Source organism: Emydura macquarii, unplaced genomic scaffold (assembly GCF_026122565.2).
Source record: "Emydura macquarii macquarii isolate MOO-44397 ecotype Brisbane River unplaced genomic scaffold, CSIRO-AGI_Emac_v2 contig_2897, whole genome shotgun sequence".
In the NCBI taxonomy this organism is placed as follows: domain Eukaryota; kingdom Metazoa; phylum Chordata; order Testudines; family Chelidae; genus Emydura; species Emydura macquarii.
This window is the reverse complement of record NW_027133034.1, coordinates 6497494-6515517: the sequence shown is the minus strand read 5'-3', so window position 1 is coordinate 6515517 and position 18024 is coordinate 6497494. Positions and strand designations below refer to the sequence as shown.

The window sequence follows — 18024 nt, the reverse complement described above, 5'->3', positions numbered from 1 at the left end:
TGCAGCTCAAATGCTAGTCTCTCTCACCAATGGAAGTTGAGCCAATAAAATATATTACCTCACTTATCTTGTCTCTCTAATATCCTGGGATTGACATGGCTACAACAATACTGCATGCAAAACATATATATGTGTATTTTTTTTCTGCTTTTTACTACTGTTAGTACTGCAGAATCAATACAACTATAGGAGACTGAGCAGAATTCTTTCCAGGATCATGTATTATGCTGATTAAGATCCAAATTCAGAATCTTTGCCTCAATTTATGTCTCAAATGCACATTATACACCAATAATACTTTGACTGCATCAGGAATAATAGTGGCAATATATAGACAAATCTCTACATGAAAATAGATGTCCTGAAGGTCCAGAGCAGCAAATGAGTTGTACTGAGAAAACATGGGGATGGTAATCAATAGGAATCCCATGTATCTGATATATTTGTTGAGGCTGTGAAGGTTGAGAACGGGTCTTAGCTCTCCCTGGAAATAGTAACCAAGAAGTACTTTCATCTGGCCCTTACCAACCAAGTCTGTGGTCACCGATGCCTCCCTGATGGGCTGGGGAGCACTGAAAGTTCAGGGTGTGTGACTGGAGCAGGTGTCCTCTCTGCATATCAATGTGCTGGAGTTTTGGGCCATCTACAATGCCTGTCATGCCTTTCTGGACCGTATCAGGGGCTCAGTAGTTCACATACCAACAATGTATTATGCAATGTATTATGTGAACAGGCAAGGGAGAGCACACTCTAGGGTGCTCTGCCAAGAGTCAATCAGGTTATGACAGTTCTGCATCAAGGAGAGTAACACTTGGATAGCTGACCACTTGCGTGGGGTTCAGAATCTCAGTGTGAATCTTTTCCGGAGTCATAAGTTGTCTCTGAAGACAAGTCTCCTGCACCTTTCCAATTCTAATATATCTTTTTTTGAGATGAGGCAACCAGAACTGCATACAGTACTCAAGACGTAATCATGCCATGAATATATGAACCAGAATCACCACAATTTAAAAGAAATGGTTACTTACTTTAACTGTGCTTCTTCAAGATGTGATGCAGATATGTATTCCACTTAGGTGTGTGCTCAGCCAACCGGAGAATTCTGTGCAGCAGTAATTGTAGAAGTGGCGGTGGTGCCTTGTGTGGATAGCCCCTCCCTTGGCTATATGAGGCAGTGCTGCCTCCCTCTCAGTTCCTTTGCACTGAATGCCCACAGACTAGAATCTGATGCAGAAGGGACAGTTGAGGCTGTGAATGTTGAGAATGGGTCTTACCTCTCCTTGGAAATCATAACCAGGAAGTACCAAGAAAGAAGCCCTGACTCCAGTGTTCTGGAAAAACTTCCTCCACCCCTCCCAAAGCCAGAAGAGTGAATCTGCTTGAGGAGCAGTATCTTCTGAGAGGGGTGCCTGAAGAGGCACAGGGAGGCAGAGTGGGGTGGAAAGGAACTGGATGGCATAAGCCCAATCTAACGGTGCTTAGGACTTGGCTGTTTTAACAACTGTGAATAAGCATTGTGAAAGCAAGCGAGCCTGTCCCCGAATGGAGAGATTGGGGTAAAATGGAGTAATGACTGGAACACTGCTATGGACAAAAGATTCAAAATGGGTGCTTATGGGGTACCGGGCTGGGCATCGACTGGCTAAACCCCAGACCTGAATGCCGCCTCTTCTGGGACATATGCCCCCTTTCTGGAGTAGGCCAGCTGTCTCGGGGGAGGGAAAGGCTGCCCAAAAATGCATTGCAAATGGTATTGTTGCTGCTGACCACCATATTGGCGCCTTTGCACTGCTGGTCTATATACCCCCAAAGAACATAAGGTAGCCCTAGAATTCTTCAAGGAGTACAGAATTTCATCTGTCTTGTCCAAAAAAAGCAATGCAGCCATAGAAGGGAAACTCCTCTGCAGGTTACTGCATGTCAGGAGCAATGCCCGAATTCTGCAGCCACGATGCCATTTTCACCAAGGCCACTGGTCTGGCTATCGTTGCTGCAATGTGGACTGCAATGTCTTGGACAACAAGCAGCCTTCAGTGATGAATGCCTGAAATTCCTTACTGGGGGCCTCAGGCAGCTGGTCTGCAAACTTAGACATAGCCGTCCAATTCACAAAGTCACATTTGGACAACAATGCTTGCTGGTTTGCAATCCACATTTGCAGGAAACAGGAGGTGTAGACTTTCTATCCATTAAGTCCACCCTTTCAGAGTCCTCCTTAGGAGTGGACTTAAATCTGCCCTGTTGGGCTATATCTATTGTTCACTATGGTGACAACCAGAGAATTTAGGCCATATGGGAGTAAAAGTCCCCAAATCCCTGCACCGGGGCAAATTAGCATTTCTCCAAGCTTTGCAGTAGGCAGTACTGAAAGCAGGCATGCTTCAAAGATCCTTTGCAGGCTGTAGAAGTGCATCATTAAGTGGGGCCACTCTCCCATGGGTAGACGGCTGTGAGGCATCCAACAACTTATGGGTATTCTCTCACTGGAATGCTGCCTGAATGCCCAGGGAAACAGTCACACACCTCGAAAGGTCCTGGTAGGCCTTGAAGTCCTCAGCACTGAAGGAGATGAGGAGCCAGGCACTACAAAATTGTCCAGGGATGAAGAAGAAACAGTTATTTTTGCCAGGGCCAGATCCCGCTCCTGGACTGGCAAACCTAAATGGGATGACTCCAGAGGCTCCACAAGGGGAAGGCTCACTGGTACCTGTACCTGGGGTGGATTGAGCGTTCCTGCTTCAAACCTATCCAGTGATCTCACCGTAGGGCAAGATGAGGAGTGCTACCTCCATGACCAAGGAGTGTCCCATGGAGGCTGCTGGGCATAAGGATAGGCACAGGTGCCCAGTAGGCACCGGGCCAGGGCCCCTCATTCCAATTGTGAGACAAGTGCCAATCCTGGTACCCATGGTGAACCATGAATGTCCCCTGATGTGAACCAGGCAATGGAGAGTGAGAGGAGGAAGAATCCGAACTCGATGCCAATGAATCTCAGGTTTCCGGGGATAAAGGTGGAGGCACTCTTGAGGGTGTGAGTAACTTGTCTGACTCATCTGTTGCCCAAAACGAGGAAGGGATTGGCACAGATGGTGAAAACAGTACCTCCAGCACCGAGTGCCTCTGTTGTTCTCAGTGCCAGGAGTGACGTTGACCATGAAGTCAGTGGCAATACCGAAGTAGCCGACAGTGCTAAAGCAGAGGGTGGTGAATGCTGCCACAGTAACACCAGTGGTGCAGGATGCAATAATGCAAAGGAGTTTCCCGGCCCCACTTCCACAGACTGTGGAAGGAAAATATCAGGGTGTGGTGCCAACAGATCCAAAGGTTCAGCAGCTCACCCAGCCAACAGAGATAAACAACATAGTCCTGTCCAAGTCCTGGACCAAGGGAGAGATTGAGACAGAAAGGCAGGGGGAGTCCACTGCTGCCTGATATGCTGCTGATGTGGAAACAGCCAGTGCCAACATCACCCTCATTGGTACCGGACTCAATGGATGTCTCAGGGCCAGAACTGGAGTTGACAGTACAGGGTCTCTGACTTCCCTGCGTGGTAGTGGGGAGCAGTTAGAGGAATCTGCTCCATCCCGCACACCAACATTTAACACCATGCCGGTTCACGTTCTTTCTGGAGAAGTCAGAAGAGTCTCCATGAGACCTGGAGTAATCTTGATTGGTCTTATCAGACCTTTTCCTCAGTGCACTCGACAGGGAGCAGCTCCTTCATCTCCTTGGCTAGATACTGGTTCCCCAGTGCAAAACAGCAGCACTCTCAGAACCTGAGGGTGGCCTCTGATCCGATGCAGGCCTTGGTGCCAAAGAAGGCCACATGGCCTGTTTGAGCAGGTGCTGCTGTAGGCAAAAGTCCCTATCCACTGAGTCTGTTTTGTGAACAATTTACAAATCTAACACTGCTCTTTGATATGGATCTTACCCAAGTACAGCAAACACTACCTATGGGGATTATTGTTGGGGATTGCTCCCCCATGACTGAGAATGTTTGAACTCTAGTGAGGGCAACAACAGGGAAATAGTTAACTAAATCCAACTAACATGAAGGGTACTAACTATATACAATTAAAAAAAGTCACTAAGAGTTAGAGAGAGATTGTGAGGTCAAGAACCACACAGACCTACAACTTTAGCCATGGGCAGTAAGAAGGAACTGAGGGGGGTTGAGGTGGTGCTGCCTTATATAGCCAGGGGAGGCGCGATGAGCCCAGGGTGTGAATGCCGCCTCGTACAGGTACTGCTAGGCAGAATTCTTCCACTCTGATGTGCTGGGCAGGCACACACCTAAGTGGAATATGTGGCTACAGCTACTCAAAAAAAGAAGGAACCTGACTTTTAGTTCCTATGGTGATTTTGCAAATTTTGTGGTTAGTAAACTCATCATAATACTTGTAAACTGAGCCAATTTGCTATGAAATCACTGAGTCACAAGAAACATAGAACTCAATGCCATTTTTACAGTTACTTTGCATGGTTGAACCAAAAGCAAACATTTGCTTCCATTTACTTAAATGTGTCTCTCATTATGAAGGAAATACTTTGGTTAAAAAACTGATTTAGCAAGTATGCCACGAGAGAGTGAAGTAGAAGTTGGATCTAATGCAAAAATAGAAGGAACTATACTAAAAAGCCAATTACGAACGCTAAAAATGCACAAAAAAGAAAAGGAAAAGGAAATGTCAGATGCTGAATTTAAAGTTACAGTTTGCTAGCAATAAATCTAATAAAGCACAATGGGAACATTAATACTGTGGTTGACCTTTTCAGAAGGATGAACTTAAAACTATTTCCCTCAACTTTTAGGCATAATATGAATTTTTCCAGATTAAGGAATGCACACTTTTTCCTCCACTTTTTTCAAATACAGTACATTATGATGTCAATTTATGTCTGATACTGCACGAAGACTATGGGAGTGTATCTCAAGGCAGTAATGAAATGTAATATCTTTTCTAAACCATTTTTGTGGGATTGAAGAATCCAGTATTGCAGAAAAGCCAGTAGTGCGAAGTACTTTATGATCTTCTGAACCAATAGTTCCCTTTGAAATGAGTTTTCAAGTCAAGTTTCCTCATCCTATTATCTGGAGTTTCAATGTTCATCCCTCTGCCCATTGCCCAAGAGTGCAAATTGTGCAACAGGTTTTAAAGCATATGAATTCACAACATGAAAATCAACAAGAACAGACTGAACTGTCAGGTAGTTCTCCATTAGAAGCTGTAATGACATAGCAGGATGCACTGGAGAAGGTTGTCTCTTTTGATAAATACAAGGTTTTAGTTGGCTTTAAAGACTGAAGGTGTCCCCCCCCTTTAAAGCAGGACAATCCTTTTGCTGATATTTGAACAAACAGTTGGTTTGCACACAACACATACTACTACTACTACTACTACACAAACATGTACTCTAGAAGCTCTTTATAATGCCTCTTTTGTCCCTCAATACCTAAATTTAGATATACAGAAGATCAACTGGGTTAGAGAAAAATATGCAAGTCTACTAGTAAGCAAAGAAATGTAAATAAAGCACTTATTTGTCAAAGAAACAAAGAACATTTACTGTAACAACTGAAAGTTTACAATCTAATACTGTGTAAAACTGGCTATTTTGAGTTCTGCTTTTTCCACCTAGTTTAACGAACATCTATATGTTTTATACATGTTACCGTACAGAATAATGTACAAGACTAAAACAAGTACTGTCATATTCCCAAACTGCACTACACAATGATTTTTCAAGTAAATGACAGTATAAATGCATTCTAAACAGAATACTTCACATTATATGAAGAACCAAATCTTTTAAGGTGACAACAAAGGATTTTAAAAGGATCCATATTTCACTGAAAATTCAAGATGATGTGTAAACTAAAACGAATGTTTAAGAACCAGTTATGTCGAAAAAGAAATGACGAATAAAAAATCAAAATTATTAACAATTTTTTAAAACTAACCTATATAGGACAATCATAGCGATAGTCCATAATCTTATTTTTTTACATAATCTAATTTTGGGAAATATGAGCAATGATGTTGGAACAAAACAGATGAATCCATTTTTAGATATACTTTAAACAAGTTTATTGTTATTAAAAGAAAGTCAGACAAAATATTTTTGAAATATCAAACAAAATGTAAAATATTCAACAGCATTTTTAATATCAATAGGCACAGTACAGCTCAGAAAGGTTACACTGAATACATGTATATTATAAAAGCATCTTAGCTAACAAATGATGATTTAAAATTTAAAAAATATTAAGCAAAACGCTGATAAAATGGAAAAGCATATTAATTATAATTTATGGACATGTATATTAAAATATCATTAAATCAGAGTATAACACTAGCTCCTGACTGTCAAATACTGTTTATCCAACTCAGTACATAAATATATTTACTATATTCTTAATTTCTCTGCTTAAACTACTGTCATCCTATATTTTGTTTGCCTGTATTTTTGTACAACTTTTAAAAGACAAAAATTAAAATCAAAGTTACTTTCTATGGCAGTCATGGTAGCAACAACATTTAACAGTATAAATTAAGATGTCCAATTAAACTCATGCATTTATAATGGTACATATTTTCCTAACTGTCATTATCATCATCATCACTACTATTGTGAGTCTTAGTCCATTCCCTGTAGGCCTGTCTTTTCTGCAAGCATGATAAGGGAATAAAAAAGCAGAAGTGTTAGTTTAAGCTGGCAACGTAGTTAGTTTTTAAAAAGCATACAAATTGTGAAATGGCTTCTGAATTCTGGATACAACAGAAACATTCCAATCCTGTTAATGGAGACAGACCTGTTTATAGTAATCAGCAAATCAAACACCAAAGATTTATTTAGATCCTAATCCTGAAATTTGTTGCACACAGGGAGAATACTGCACTTGCATAAACACCCAAAGACTTCAGTAGGGCTCTGCTTCTATACATCTCATTGCTTGTGTGTGCAAATCCTATTTCATAAAAGGAACATGCTTAAGGTGACTATTGCATTTCTCTAGAGGTTAAAGTCACTTTAATGTCAGTGAACATGAGAATATTCTCCACGGTGTATGATGATAATCTAGATACCCTTCACATTTTTCTTATTGTTTAATAAAAAACCAGAGTGACTAGAGGAAAAAAATCTTCAATTTCCCTATCTTTTTTCCATTTGAAAATGTGTTCAAGTTATGACAAAAACACCTCATTTTAGTAATAAAACCAGAAAATGATGAAAGAGAAAAAAGAATTCTGTTCCACAAGATACTATTATTATTACAGTCAGATAAATAGTTTAGTCTAGTTAATTTTGTAACTGATGTCAGGAAGGAAAAAAACCAAAACCAACTCTTTGCAGTACATTTTTATCCAATAGGCTCCGAATCTTTAAGTTCTTCTAAAGATTCTGAGTCACTTGTCCATTGGAAAAAATAAGTATATAGAAAATAAATTTTAAACAAAGTCTAACTATATTCTAATAAAAATTTTAAATTTAAATATAGGGACCTGTGGAAGAAATTGAAGAATTTTGCTTTTTCCCACAGGATCGATCACATCAATTGTTTAAATCCTTGCCTGAAGTTTTGCAACTATTTTTTTCAAACAAATTCCAGCTTAAGAATTGCCAGTATTGAAAATTAATACAACCTACAACTTGCAAACTTTAACTGTTTTGAAAATGTTTGTTGCTGATGTGCTCTGCTTTGAGTATAAGATTGGGAGCCACCAAGTTGTGTGCAGGATTTTGCAAAGCTGTCAACTTTGGGTGATGGGACTATACTCATCCAGACAACATAAAAAGTAGAATTACACATCTTGCATCCATCTATCGGTCAGGGGCTTCAGGATCCCCTCTAAATTACTCATTTGCTCACAAATTAGCATGTTACTTAATCCAAACACTTGGAAAATTAAGGTGGAGCATAAAAAACACAAAATTATATACATTTGTATTCAAGGAGCTGGAATTATTATCTTGTTAGCATTTTGCTTTACTAGCATGGCATGAAAGATCAAAGGGTAAATACATCAAGAACCTCACTGTCTTATCAGAAAGAGGAAGAATAGTGATGAGGCCTTTTTGTGCTGTTCATCAATAGCAGTTTTTAACTGTTTGCCAATTCAGGCTATGCTGTTTGTTAGTAGGTGCCTTGCAAGATAATAGCACAAAAATATAAGCTGCATCATGAAAGAAAGAAGCAAAAATTATAGCCCTTAGTGTTATAGGATCTTCAAACACTGCTGAAGAGGAACTCTGTATTGAGGTATAACAACTCAGCTTAGCAATTTCATTTTTAGAATACTTTGATTCAGAAAAGCACCCTTTAGTAGGAGGCAGTAGAGATGAGACATCTATGACATGCAGAATACACAGAAACAGACAGATTCTAATTTTATATAAATGATGCACAGTACAGCATCATAAAATATGTTCTAAATGAAACAAAATCCCTACCCAGACAACAAATACTTTGAAAATGTTTGGCTAAGTATCTTCCCATGCATCCTCTAGGTCACCTTCTCCTTCTGAAATTCATCTCAGGTACTCCAAAACACTGCTAAGGTACTAAAGGGAAATCTCTAACATAAGGCTTTAATATATATTAGAACATCCTCCAATTTGCACTCAACTAGCAGCTATTGCTTTTGTCATTTCCTATGTGTGGATATTTCTAAAATTCAGTTTCTATGATAATGGAAGACAATTAGATATTGGGAGTTTTCCACCTTATTTACGGACATACTTTAAATCAGTTCAAATTACTTTAACTGTAATGTTAGAATTAAAGATTGCATTTCAATGTTTTTTTAAAGGTAAATAGGTAGCATCTCAATTATTAAAATATCACACTTTTAAAATTATTGAAGTAACTAACAGCAGTTCTTAAATCATTTTATGAAATGAGCTGTATACATTTTTGGATATGAACAATGCTGCAGTTAAAAATTATTGAAATGATTTTAATTAATGCAGTGTGATATAAATATAATTACTGTATGTGTATCTCAAATACAAGTTTCTGCAAATACATTACTTTTACATTTTGAATTAAAAAACACAGTGGCTGTAGAAGAGTTTAATCAATTAAAATTCAGGCAAAAATATCACTATGCTTTAACTTTACCTAAATGCACAATATAAAAAAGTTACTAAAAGAAAAAACTATGCTTTCCGCAATTGTTGTAACAAGACTAAAAGGCCTAAAACACAGACACACACAAAAGTGTCTTCATTTAAGCCACTCTAGTAATGTGTGCATAGTTAAGGACATTGTGATATAAATTATACTTTAAGTTTTCTCCCAAAGGTCATGTATTATCTATTTTTCTATAAAATTTTACCAGACTGACCATAAAACTCATGTATGGAAGATACAAATGAAATTAAGTTACTAAATATAAAAATGTACTGTCAGGAGATACAAAATAAGAGTAAAACTTCTGGAAAAAAGCTGATAACAGGCTTTTTCCTCTCCCACATGCAAGTTTATATTAAATTATGTTTCAGTTCCTTCACCTGTAACATCTGACTTCCGGTCCCATCCCTTAACCTGTAAGGTCTAATAACTCCATCCTCACAAAAGAAACGAGGTGGGCGTAGACTCATCACATCATCAGATGAATCTGTAGCTCTGAAAACAAAGCAGCAAATTCAAAATATGTTAATATTTAACACAGATATTGGTATACTTTTTAAAATACCATATTTTCAAAAAGCTCCTAAAGTTATCCTATGTAAATGTTTAAAATACTAGTAAAATGACATATTTGCTCTCTCCATATGTATTTTACTTGCAATTTTCAGTTTGATTGTTGAGACACATGTAGTTATAGTAATTGGACAACTATAAACTTCACTGACTAGTCAGGGTGCCTTTATTTATTTAGGCTGTACATGTACGTTACACACACTATGACTTCCATGGCAAATGCTTATATTTAAATCAATGGGACTATGTAAATACTGCACACAAACATGTATGCATATTTATTTTACTGGTTTATGGAACACATTACTGAACTAGTAGGCATTTTTTTTTACGAGCAGAACTCTGCAGAACATGATTATATGATAAAATGAATGTCCGCAAAATTCCTCTAATTGAAATTTCCATGTAAAAGAACCCTGTGCTAATGTTCTTCCTTCAACTTTGCTCCATATTCCTGTTTTCTCCACAAAGTAGCTTAAAAAGAGCAAGAGCCAGGAGGGGAGGAGGGAAGGAGAGATGGAGGGAGGAAAGAAGAAAGAATAGTCCAGATCCTGGAGAGCAACAAAGCCAGTAAATAAATATGGTCACAGCATGAGCTTTCACACACAATTGAGAGGGTCTACGTAAGGAAGGAAGGAAGGAAGGAAGGATAAAACTTACCAGCCAGACTGGTAGACCATAACTTCTAACCTGTCTGCCCCCTGAGGGCATTGAATAGCACAAAAAATTTCTGCCCCAGCAATTTTTGAAAACTTATTTCTATATAAGCAAATGTATATTACTATGAGACTGTTTTACAGTTATATCCATTGTTTATTCTTCTAGTCCCTTATTTTTGTGCACTTAAGTTTATAAATTGAATGTTGAATTAATATTTTTTTTCTTTTTTTAAAAAATACATTATGTATTTGAGCTAAATCCATAACTTTTAAGTATATAAATTATACATATGGAATGTATTAGACACTTAAAAATATTATTCAGACAACTTTTGCATTCCTCCTCTTGTAATGCTAGATGCCTTTAGTTACCATGAATCTAAACAGTAGAAGTCTCTTAGGGAGTCCTTTTAAAATAGGTTTTTTGTTTTTTTTTAAATGACTAATCACAGAACATTTTTAGGAAGCACCAGTTTCTAGGCCTTTAGAATGTGTGATATTATAATTTAAAATAGTAACATTTTAAGTATGAAAAGCTTTTATCTGTGCCAGAATGAATATTGTTTGTTCTGGCTATCAGGACAGTTAAAATTTAAGGGAGAAGATGGCAATATTTCTGTGGCAGGTTTATTTTTGAAATATGGAATCTGCTTGAAATAAATTCTAGGAAGATGGAACAATGAGAAGAGCAACATTTAAAGGTATATAACAGGTCAATTTATCATGCATGCACACTTTTTTATATATAGTGATTACACTACAAAAAGTGGTATATTTTATTAAAAACTGTTAATTTTAAAATTAGTGACATGCAACACTGATTAAACTGCTCTAGGTAGGTTATTATTTGGGGACTAAACTAGTTAGTAATCCCTTAAAATATTTTTTCCTACTACTTTGTCATTGCAGTGCAAAGTAACTTAGACTCAATTTGTATAAAGTTTGAGATCACTGAGTGTGAGTTTCACAGTATTGAATCCAGAGTTGTGTTCAGCTGAAGTGCTGGAACTTTCTCACTTTAAACAGAAAGGAGATGAACTTGACAACAGTCAGTCAGTTTTGGAATTCACTTCCCTTTTATTGACTTGCTGAATCCTGTCTACATTAACTGTCTGATCACCCTGCAAAGTCTATGTTTTCTTTTGCGCATTTAGTGTCAGGTTGAGAGACAGGGGTTCATAGAAGGAATTTTGATTATGAGGCTTTAGGAAGAGTTATTTTAAACCAATAACGGCTACTTAGGTGAGTAATTTTATTAAATCAGAGTTGTGATTTGATACTGTTGTTTTAGTTATTGTAAGTACCCATAACAATTTAGAAAGATGTTTGTTATCAATATAAATAATAAACTGAATATGAATTATTTATCTGAGGCATTTGTGTCATTAGAGACAAATGAATAGATGAAAGCTTCTGAAAAAGTGCCAAGGCACAATTACAGAATATATTTGTTTCTAACATCAGTGCTGGTCTTTCATGCTATGTGCTACTCTGTCTTTATTCTATTTTATATTGTACCTTTTAATACCCTGAAATGTGCTGCTTGCCATGTCTATGATTCCTCCAGTGGGCCTTGCTACTGCTCCCACTAAACCTTTCCCAACACCTTTGAAGAAACCAGCTGCTCCTTCTTTCTGGGCTCCTAGAAATAATTAAAAGAAAAAAACTTTATGTAGTAATATTTTTTTCCCTAAATACTTCAAAACTTTAAATATCACTATCAATTTTTTTCTGTTTTCATTGATGAATAAAAAGCATAATTTAATTTACCCTAATAATTACAAGATGTTGTCATTACATAGGATGGTCCATCTAAAAGTCAGTCAGTCAAGTTTGAAGTACAAAACAATGAGATACACTGTATACCAGATATGAGTCTCAGCAAATATTAGAATCAAGAACACATGCACTGCTAATACACAGCAAGAACTTTACTTACCTCTTATTGGTTTTGTCACTATTCCTGTTATGCCACTAACAAAACCCTATGAGGAGAAATAGACAATTCTCATTCATATGTTCTCAGAACGTATTTTTCATACTTTATAAAAAGTGTTTTGATTTAATGTGATTCAAAACATGGGTTCTGCTGGAGGTAGTAATAAGGCCCATGGAAAATTAATAAACCAACTGACGCTCTTCACTGCTCCAAATACTTCAGTATACTTTCAGTTTACAATTACAACCCTACTTTGCAAATAAGTTTGCAACACGATTAAAATAAAGTCTGTATAGTTAAATTGAAGCTGCTTATTCTTTCTTAAGTGATATTTCTTACAGACACTAAGCCTTTCCCTCCACGAGTGATGCCCTCTCTGAGGCCAGTTGGTTGTTTATTCATGGCTTCCCTTCTCTTCTGCTGGTAGTCTTCGTCCATAGTTATTGCTGCTACTCCTTTGGCCATAGCACTAGTGATTCTTGATGCAGCACCAGCTAATCCACCTATAAAAAAATTAAAGACTATGTAAAATTGACACAAACTAAATACTTATGATCATATTACACAAACTTACATGGTCACTATCAATCAACAGATACAAGTATAACAATAGTACAACAGCTTACCTACAGCTCCCCCTACCAGTGCTTTAAGACCTAGTGCCATTCCCTCTACAAATTCTTCAGGACCCTGGATGGCTCCCTAAGGGGGGAAAATAGTTTATAGAAAAAGGAAATAATCTTATTTGAGGGAAAAAAAAGTAATTTACTTGACTGTCATTCTTAATATAAAAAAGTATAACAAAACAAAATAATTATTTAACAAAATAACAATTCAGCCACTGGATTCTTCTAATTGTTATGGGCAAAAGGAAAGAAAACAAATGAAAGTCTTTCCAGTAAATTAGCATTGTCAGAAGTATGAAAGGCTGTCCCTTCATGCATTTACACAAATTTTTGCTATATTTTTTCCTGATCATTACACTAGTGACTAGGATATGGCAGACCTGAATGCATCTCCTACATCCTACATCCTATATCTACATTTCAAATAACATCTAAGTAGCTTAGCAACTATGTTATGTTTCATAGGAAGCTAAATGGCATTTTTTACCTGGTAAGGTTCATAGAAGAATGCTTCTACTCCTTCAGACAAGTCTCTTATGAAACCAAATGGATTGCCCAAAACATCAAGGCCAAGTATAAGAACATACATTTGTTTAATGGCCTAAAATGAAAATAATTTTGAAGTAAAAATATTACCAATAGATATGATTTGCATACACATTATGCTATAAAAATACAGTATATTTTTCATTAAATACTAAATGAGTGGTTTCTAGCTGGAATGTAGTAATATACTGTAAGATTCACAATTCACAGACAAAACTAGGCTAAGATGGAGTTAAAGGTCGAGAGTAGATATCAGTAATTCAGGGTAAAATATTACAAGTATGTTAAAATTATCTCTCAAACAAACAAACAAAACAAAACAAAAAACACACACACACACACAAACCTCATGTAATTCAGAGTTATGATTACACTTAGAAATCTGATGATAAAACATGGAAACACACAGTTAGGCAAACATCCTTAACTCTGCCTTGTAGTGACACCATGAAGTAATCAAACACTTATGACTGATGCATGTTAGTGTTGTAGTCTCAGATTAGATTAAAAACATATTTGCATATTTATTTTTCTCACTGTACCACTACAGGGCAGAGTTAAGGTTATTTAGGTGCCAAGGCAAGAAAGTTGAGTAAAGATTGTTTCTCCTTTGGCAGGAACTATCATGTCCTTTGTCAGGAATGTCACTGCTGTAATAATCTGATTATAATTGGATAAAAAAGGTAGGGCAAGATACTCCGCAGAATTCAAATCTTTCCATTGGGGCGAGTCAGAAAGGATGTCAGATTTCTTGCCATGTCGCTCAGAGTTAAGCACCCCGATGCTTTCCTTTTTTAGTGGCTGGCCAACCTGGGGTGAATTTTTAGATTTGCCTCTGAAGAGTCCCTGATTAGTGAGGATGAACCAGCTGGTTGAGTCTCAAGTGGTAAACAGGACTGACCCACTCCTGTGGCAGTCTCTGGAAGCATCTTATCTGGGAAATACAGAGACCTTAACAATAGCATTGGACCAGTGAGAAGTCACTAATCAGAAGTTACTGAATTTGAGATAAAATACTCAGAGCCATGTGTTATTTCTATTTTACTTCATACTATCCATTTCAGTGTGATACCCTGTTACTCACTGCATTCTTCATCCATCTATAGTCTATAGAGCTGATTCTGCGAGCTTTACTCATGTCAAGAAATACCTTATTCTGAATAGCACCTTTGTAATCAATGGAATATTGCACTCAATATGAAGATCACAAAATCTGCTTCACAAACAACATCAGTTTCCCTGTTTAATCTGTTTATCAGTTTCTAAGACTTTGAATGGAATCGTAAATTTGAAAAAAATGGCACTATAGCTTAGGGGCAAGTATAGTACCTGGAACTACCTTTAAACTAATTTTTATTTAATTTGACTAGATTTAAAACTGGTGTCCTATTCAGAGGCGGCGCTATTTAGCCTTATTTTTAAAATAGCTTTCTAAAAATACTAGTCATAATCTAGGTACTAGCTTTTTTCCAACCAAATATTTTTATTTATTTTGCTTCTTTGACAAGTGTGCATATAAACATACAAAACAGAAAAGAATATAGTACATTGACAAGTAGCTGCAGTTACAGTTTATGATATAATGTACTTAAATGAAGTACATAAATTAATTCAGACTAACCTGTTTTGAATAGTGCCTAATAACTGCTGATTGTAGTTGTTGTGTAGTACAGAACTGATAGCTGAGTTCAAAGAAAGCCAACCTAAAATAAGTCAACATTATTTAGGATAGAACAAAATGAATTTCCTTGTTTTGAAAGTGCTAACTTAATGCTTATAAATAAGTTATAAAACTATATATTCAACATACTTGAAGACAACATCTTGTACATCTGTGAGTGTGGCACCAATACTCGTCAGCAGAAGGTTAACGGACTGAACTGGAATCAGTTTATGCGGTCTTTCTTCTTTATTGCTATCTTCTCCACCCGTGCTTAGTGAGAAACTTAAATGTAACTGAAGGAATAAGAATGAGAATTGAGAACACCGTATTCAATTGGATACTATCTTAACGCTTTAATATATGCTGTCATTAGCATATGTTATTTCCTAATCTTAACTGAATCCATCCTAATCAGAAAGTTTTCTGCTAATATCACACCGCAAATAAGACCAGAAAGTCTAAAGCACAATTTTTCCGGAAGAGCAGAATCTGCCCTTCTCTCACTAAACCCTTTGTACTCCAGACCAAATATTTTTTTTAAAAGAGAAGAGGAATTCATTGACACGGCACTTAAGGAATTGACAGTCTCCTACTCTATAAATGAGTGAAATTCAAAAAATGTATTCACATCTAGCGTAAAGCAACATTCTGTCAAGCAGCAACTAAAAGGATAAGAATGAAGATAAAAAAATGACTAATACAACTTTTAGAAATAATAACAGCAAACTGAGGAGTAAATCACAGTAAAACACAGTGAACGCCTGTGTGGACTTGATTTATTCACGCAAAAAAAACCCCAAGCACATTAACTATGAAATATTTTGTTCTTTGACTGATTAAATCTAGTTTATAAGCAAGTTAAATACATATAGCAGTCCTGTTTCCTGCTCAATAAAGGTATTTTTTAAAAAAAAGAACTGCTCAAAGGGCTCTGCATTTGAAGACTGTACCCACTAATGCTTAAGAGAAACTGACTTCCTGGCATTCTGATTCTCTGCAGGATTCTCATTGGGTTTCATACTCCTTAGTGGTATGTGGAAGTTTACCTTTAGCCTGCTTCCAGTTGAGCCCCAAGCACCTATTAACCTTGAATTAATGGAGAAAGATCTTATTGGGATGGGCTAGTGATATGAGAAGGATGTTAGCAGGATGATAGTCTTACTAAAGTGAACACTGATACCACCCTGGAGAGTAACATCCAGTTAGTATGAATCACCATCTCATCTTTGTAAATTTTGATATAAATGTGGATCAGCCACTGGAACCTGAAGCCCATTCACTCTATGAAGTCACTGCCACCAGCAAAATGAGCTTTCATGAAAAAAATTGAATCTAATGGAAACTAACCGGTTCAAGATACGCTTTCATCAGCTTTGTAAGGACCATATTACCATATTATGACACAAGAAGCTTTTAAATGCCAGTTTTGAAAGTGTCAAGTCCCACACAGACCTGACAATAATGGACAGAAGAGACACTGGCCTACCTTCAGCTTGATTATCATATGCTGAAATGGCTACCAAATATATCAGGAGTTAGTCTAAATAAGCTGGATGCATTCCTAGCCAGCATGACCTGGAAGTTCAGTTTTAATTGGAGATCGTTCCCAAACTTTCACCAGGCCAGGTAGGCCCAACAATAGCCTGTCATATACATGCAACAAGGAGTCCACGGGTTGACTTACTTCCATTGGGATCTCAGGGCACATGAGGTTCTTTTTTGGGGAGAAATACCATAGGGACTATAAGTATTGTTGCAGTTTTACCATATCCAACATTCATATAATTGACTGAGCTGTCACACTGGTTCTTCTAGACTCTGATAGTCTGGTGATTGCCCTGGTTCCTGTCCTGGAATAGACGGATTTGAGTTGTGCTAGCAGGATCATGGGTACTCCAATGCTCTGCTTGGCACAAGCTAGGTCTTCGAGTTTTATTATGAACCCTAGTGAAGCCTCACTGGTGACACAGATTCACCTTTTGACACACATAGCCAACTTTATGTGTCAAAAGGCTTTCATCTTTATGGCTTTCATATAGCCATCCTGTAGGTTGAGGGCAATGAACCAGTCTAAGGATGGGATTATGGTAGCTAATATCACCATTCTGAAGTGTTGTGCTAGGACAAAATTGTTCAAGTTCTTGAGGCTGAGGATTGGTCTCCATACTCTGTCTTTCCTGGGAATAAGGAAGTAATTGGAATAGAACCCTCTTCCAATGAACCTCTGGTGGGACTGGCTCTATTGCTTCCAAAAGAGGGAGGGAATGAACTTCTTGATTTAGGACCCTGTGAGAAGGGCCCCGGAAGAGGTATGGGGGCAGGGTAGAAGAAGGGATGGAATGGAAGTGGATACATTAACCCACTTTTACTACCTCCAATAACCACTTGTCTGAAGTAAGAGATTCCAAGGCAGGTAAGTAGTGGGATAGTCAGGCTCCAAAAGGCGGTTAAACTGCACAACAGCTGATCCAGTGAAGTGGGTTGCTTGATGCTCTCGATCCAGGCATCAAAAGTGCCTCTTACAGAGAGGGGCTGATTGAGCACAAGTAGGGGTGAACAGCCCACATTTTTGTGGTTTGGGCTTTCACTGGAATGGCTCCTGGGTCTTAGTGAAACTGTACTGATGTGGCACAGGAATAGTCTCAATCTTTGAGCAGGCTGGGATCTATTACAGCGCCTTTTTGTTGCAGGCTCCTAAATTCCCAATGAATGCAACATTGTTCTGGGTGTAGAGAGAAAGGAGTCCACGTATTCACTGAAGAATGTAGGTCCTTCAAATGGGAGGTCATCCAAGGTGGTTTGTATTTCTCTTGAAAGGCCAGAGAACTGGAGCCAGGATACTCTTCTCATGACTAATACTATGGCCATGGATTTCAGCTAGT

The 18024-nt window shown here is 37.5% G+C and overlaps 1 protein-coding gene across 2 annotated transcripts in view; it reads right to left on the bottom strand.

Moving 5' to 3' along the window:
* The window catches only part of VPS13A (vacuolar protein sorting 13 homolog A), a 271467-nt gene that overhangs the window by 19435 nt on the left and 234008 nt on the right, over window positions 1-18024 (bottom strand). For both annotated transcript variants that reach the window (XM_067568877.1, XM_067568878.1), the window contains exons 61-68: window positions 15290-15435; window positions 15101-15182; window positions 13421-13534; window positions 12934-13009; window positions 12647-12810; window positions 12308-12353; window positions 11887-12010; window positions 9517-9631 (exon numbers count right to left, since the gene is read on the bottom strand). In XM_067568877.1, the coding sequence (XP_067424978.1) occupies window positions 9517-9631; window positions 11887-12010; window positions 12308-12353; window positions 12647-12810; window positions 12934-13009; window positions 13421-13534; window positions 15101-15182; window positions 15290-15435 (867 nt within the window). The remainder of the gene's footprint in view (window positions 1-9516; window positions 9632-11886; window positions 12011-12307; window positions 12354-12646; window positions 12811-12933; window positions 13010-13420; window positions 13535-15100; window positions 15183-15289; window positions 15436-18024) is intronic.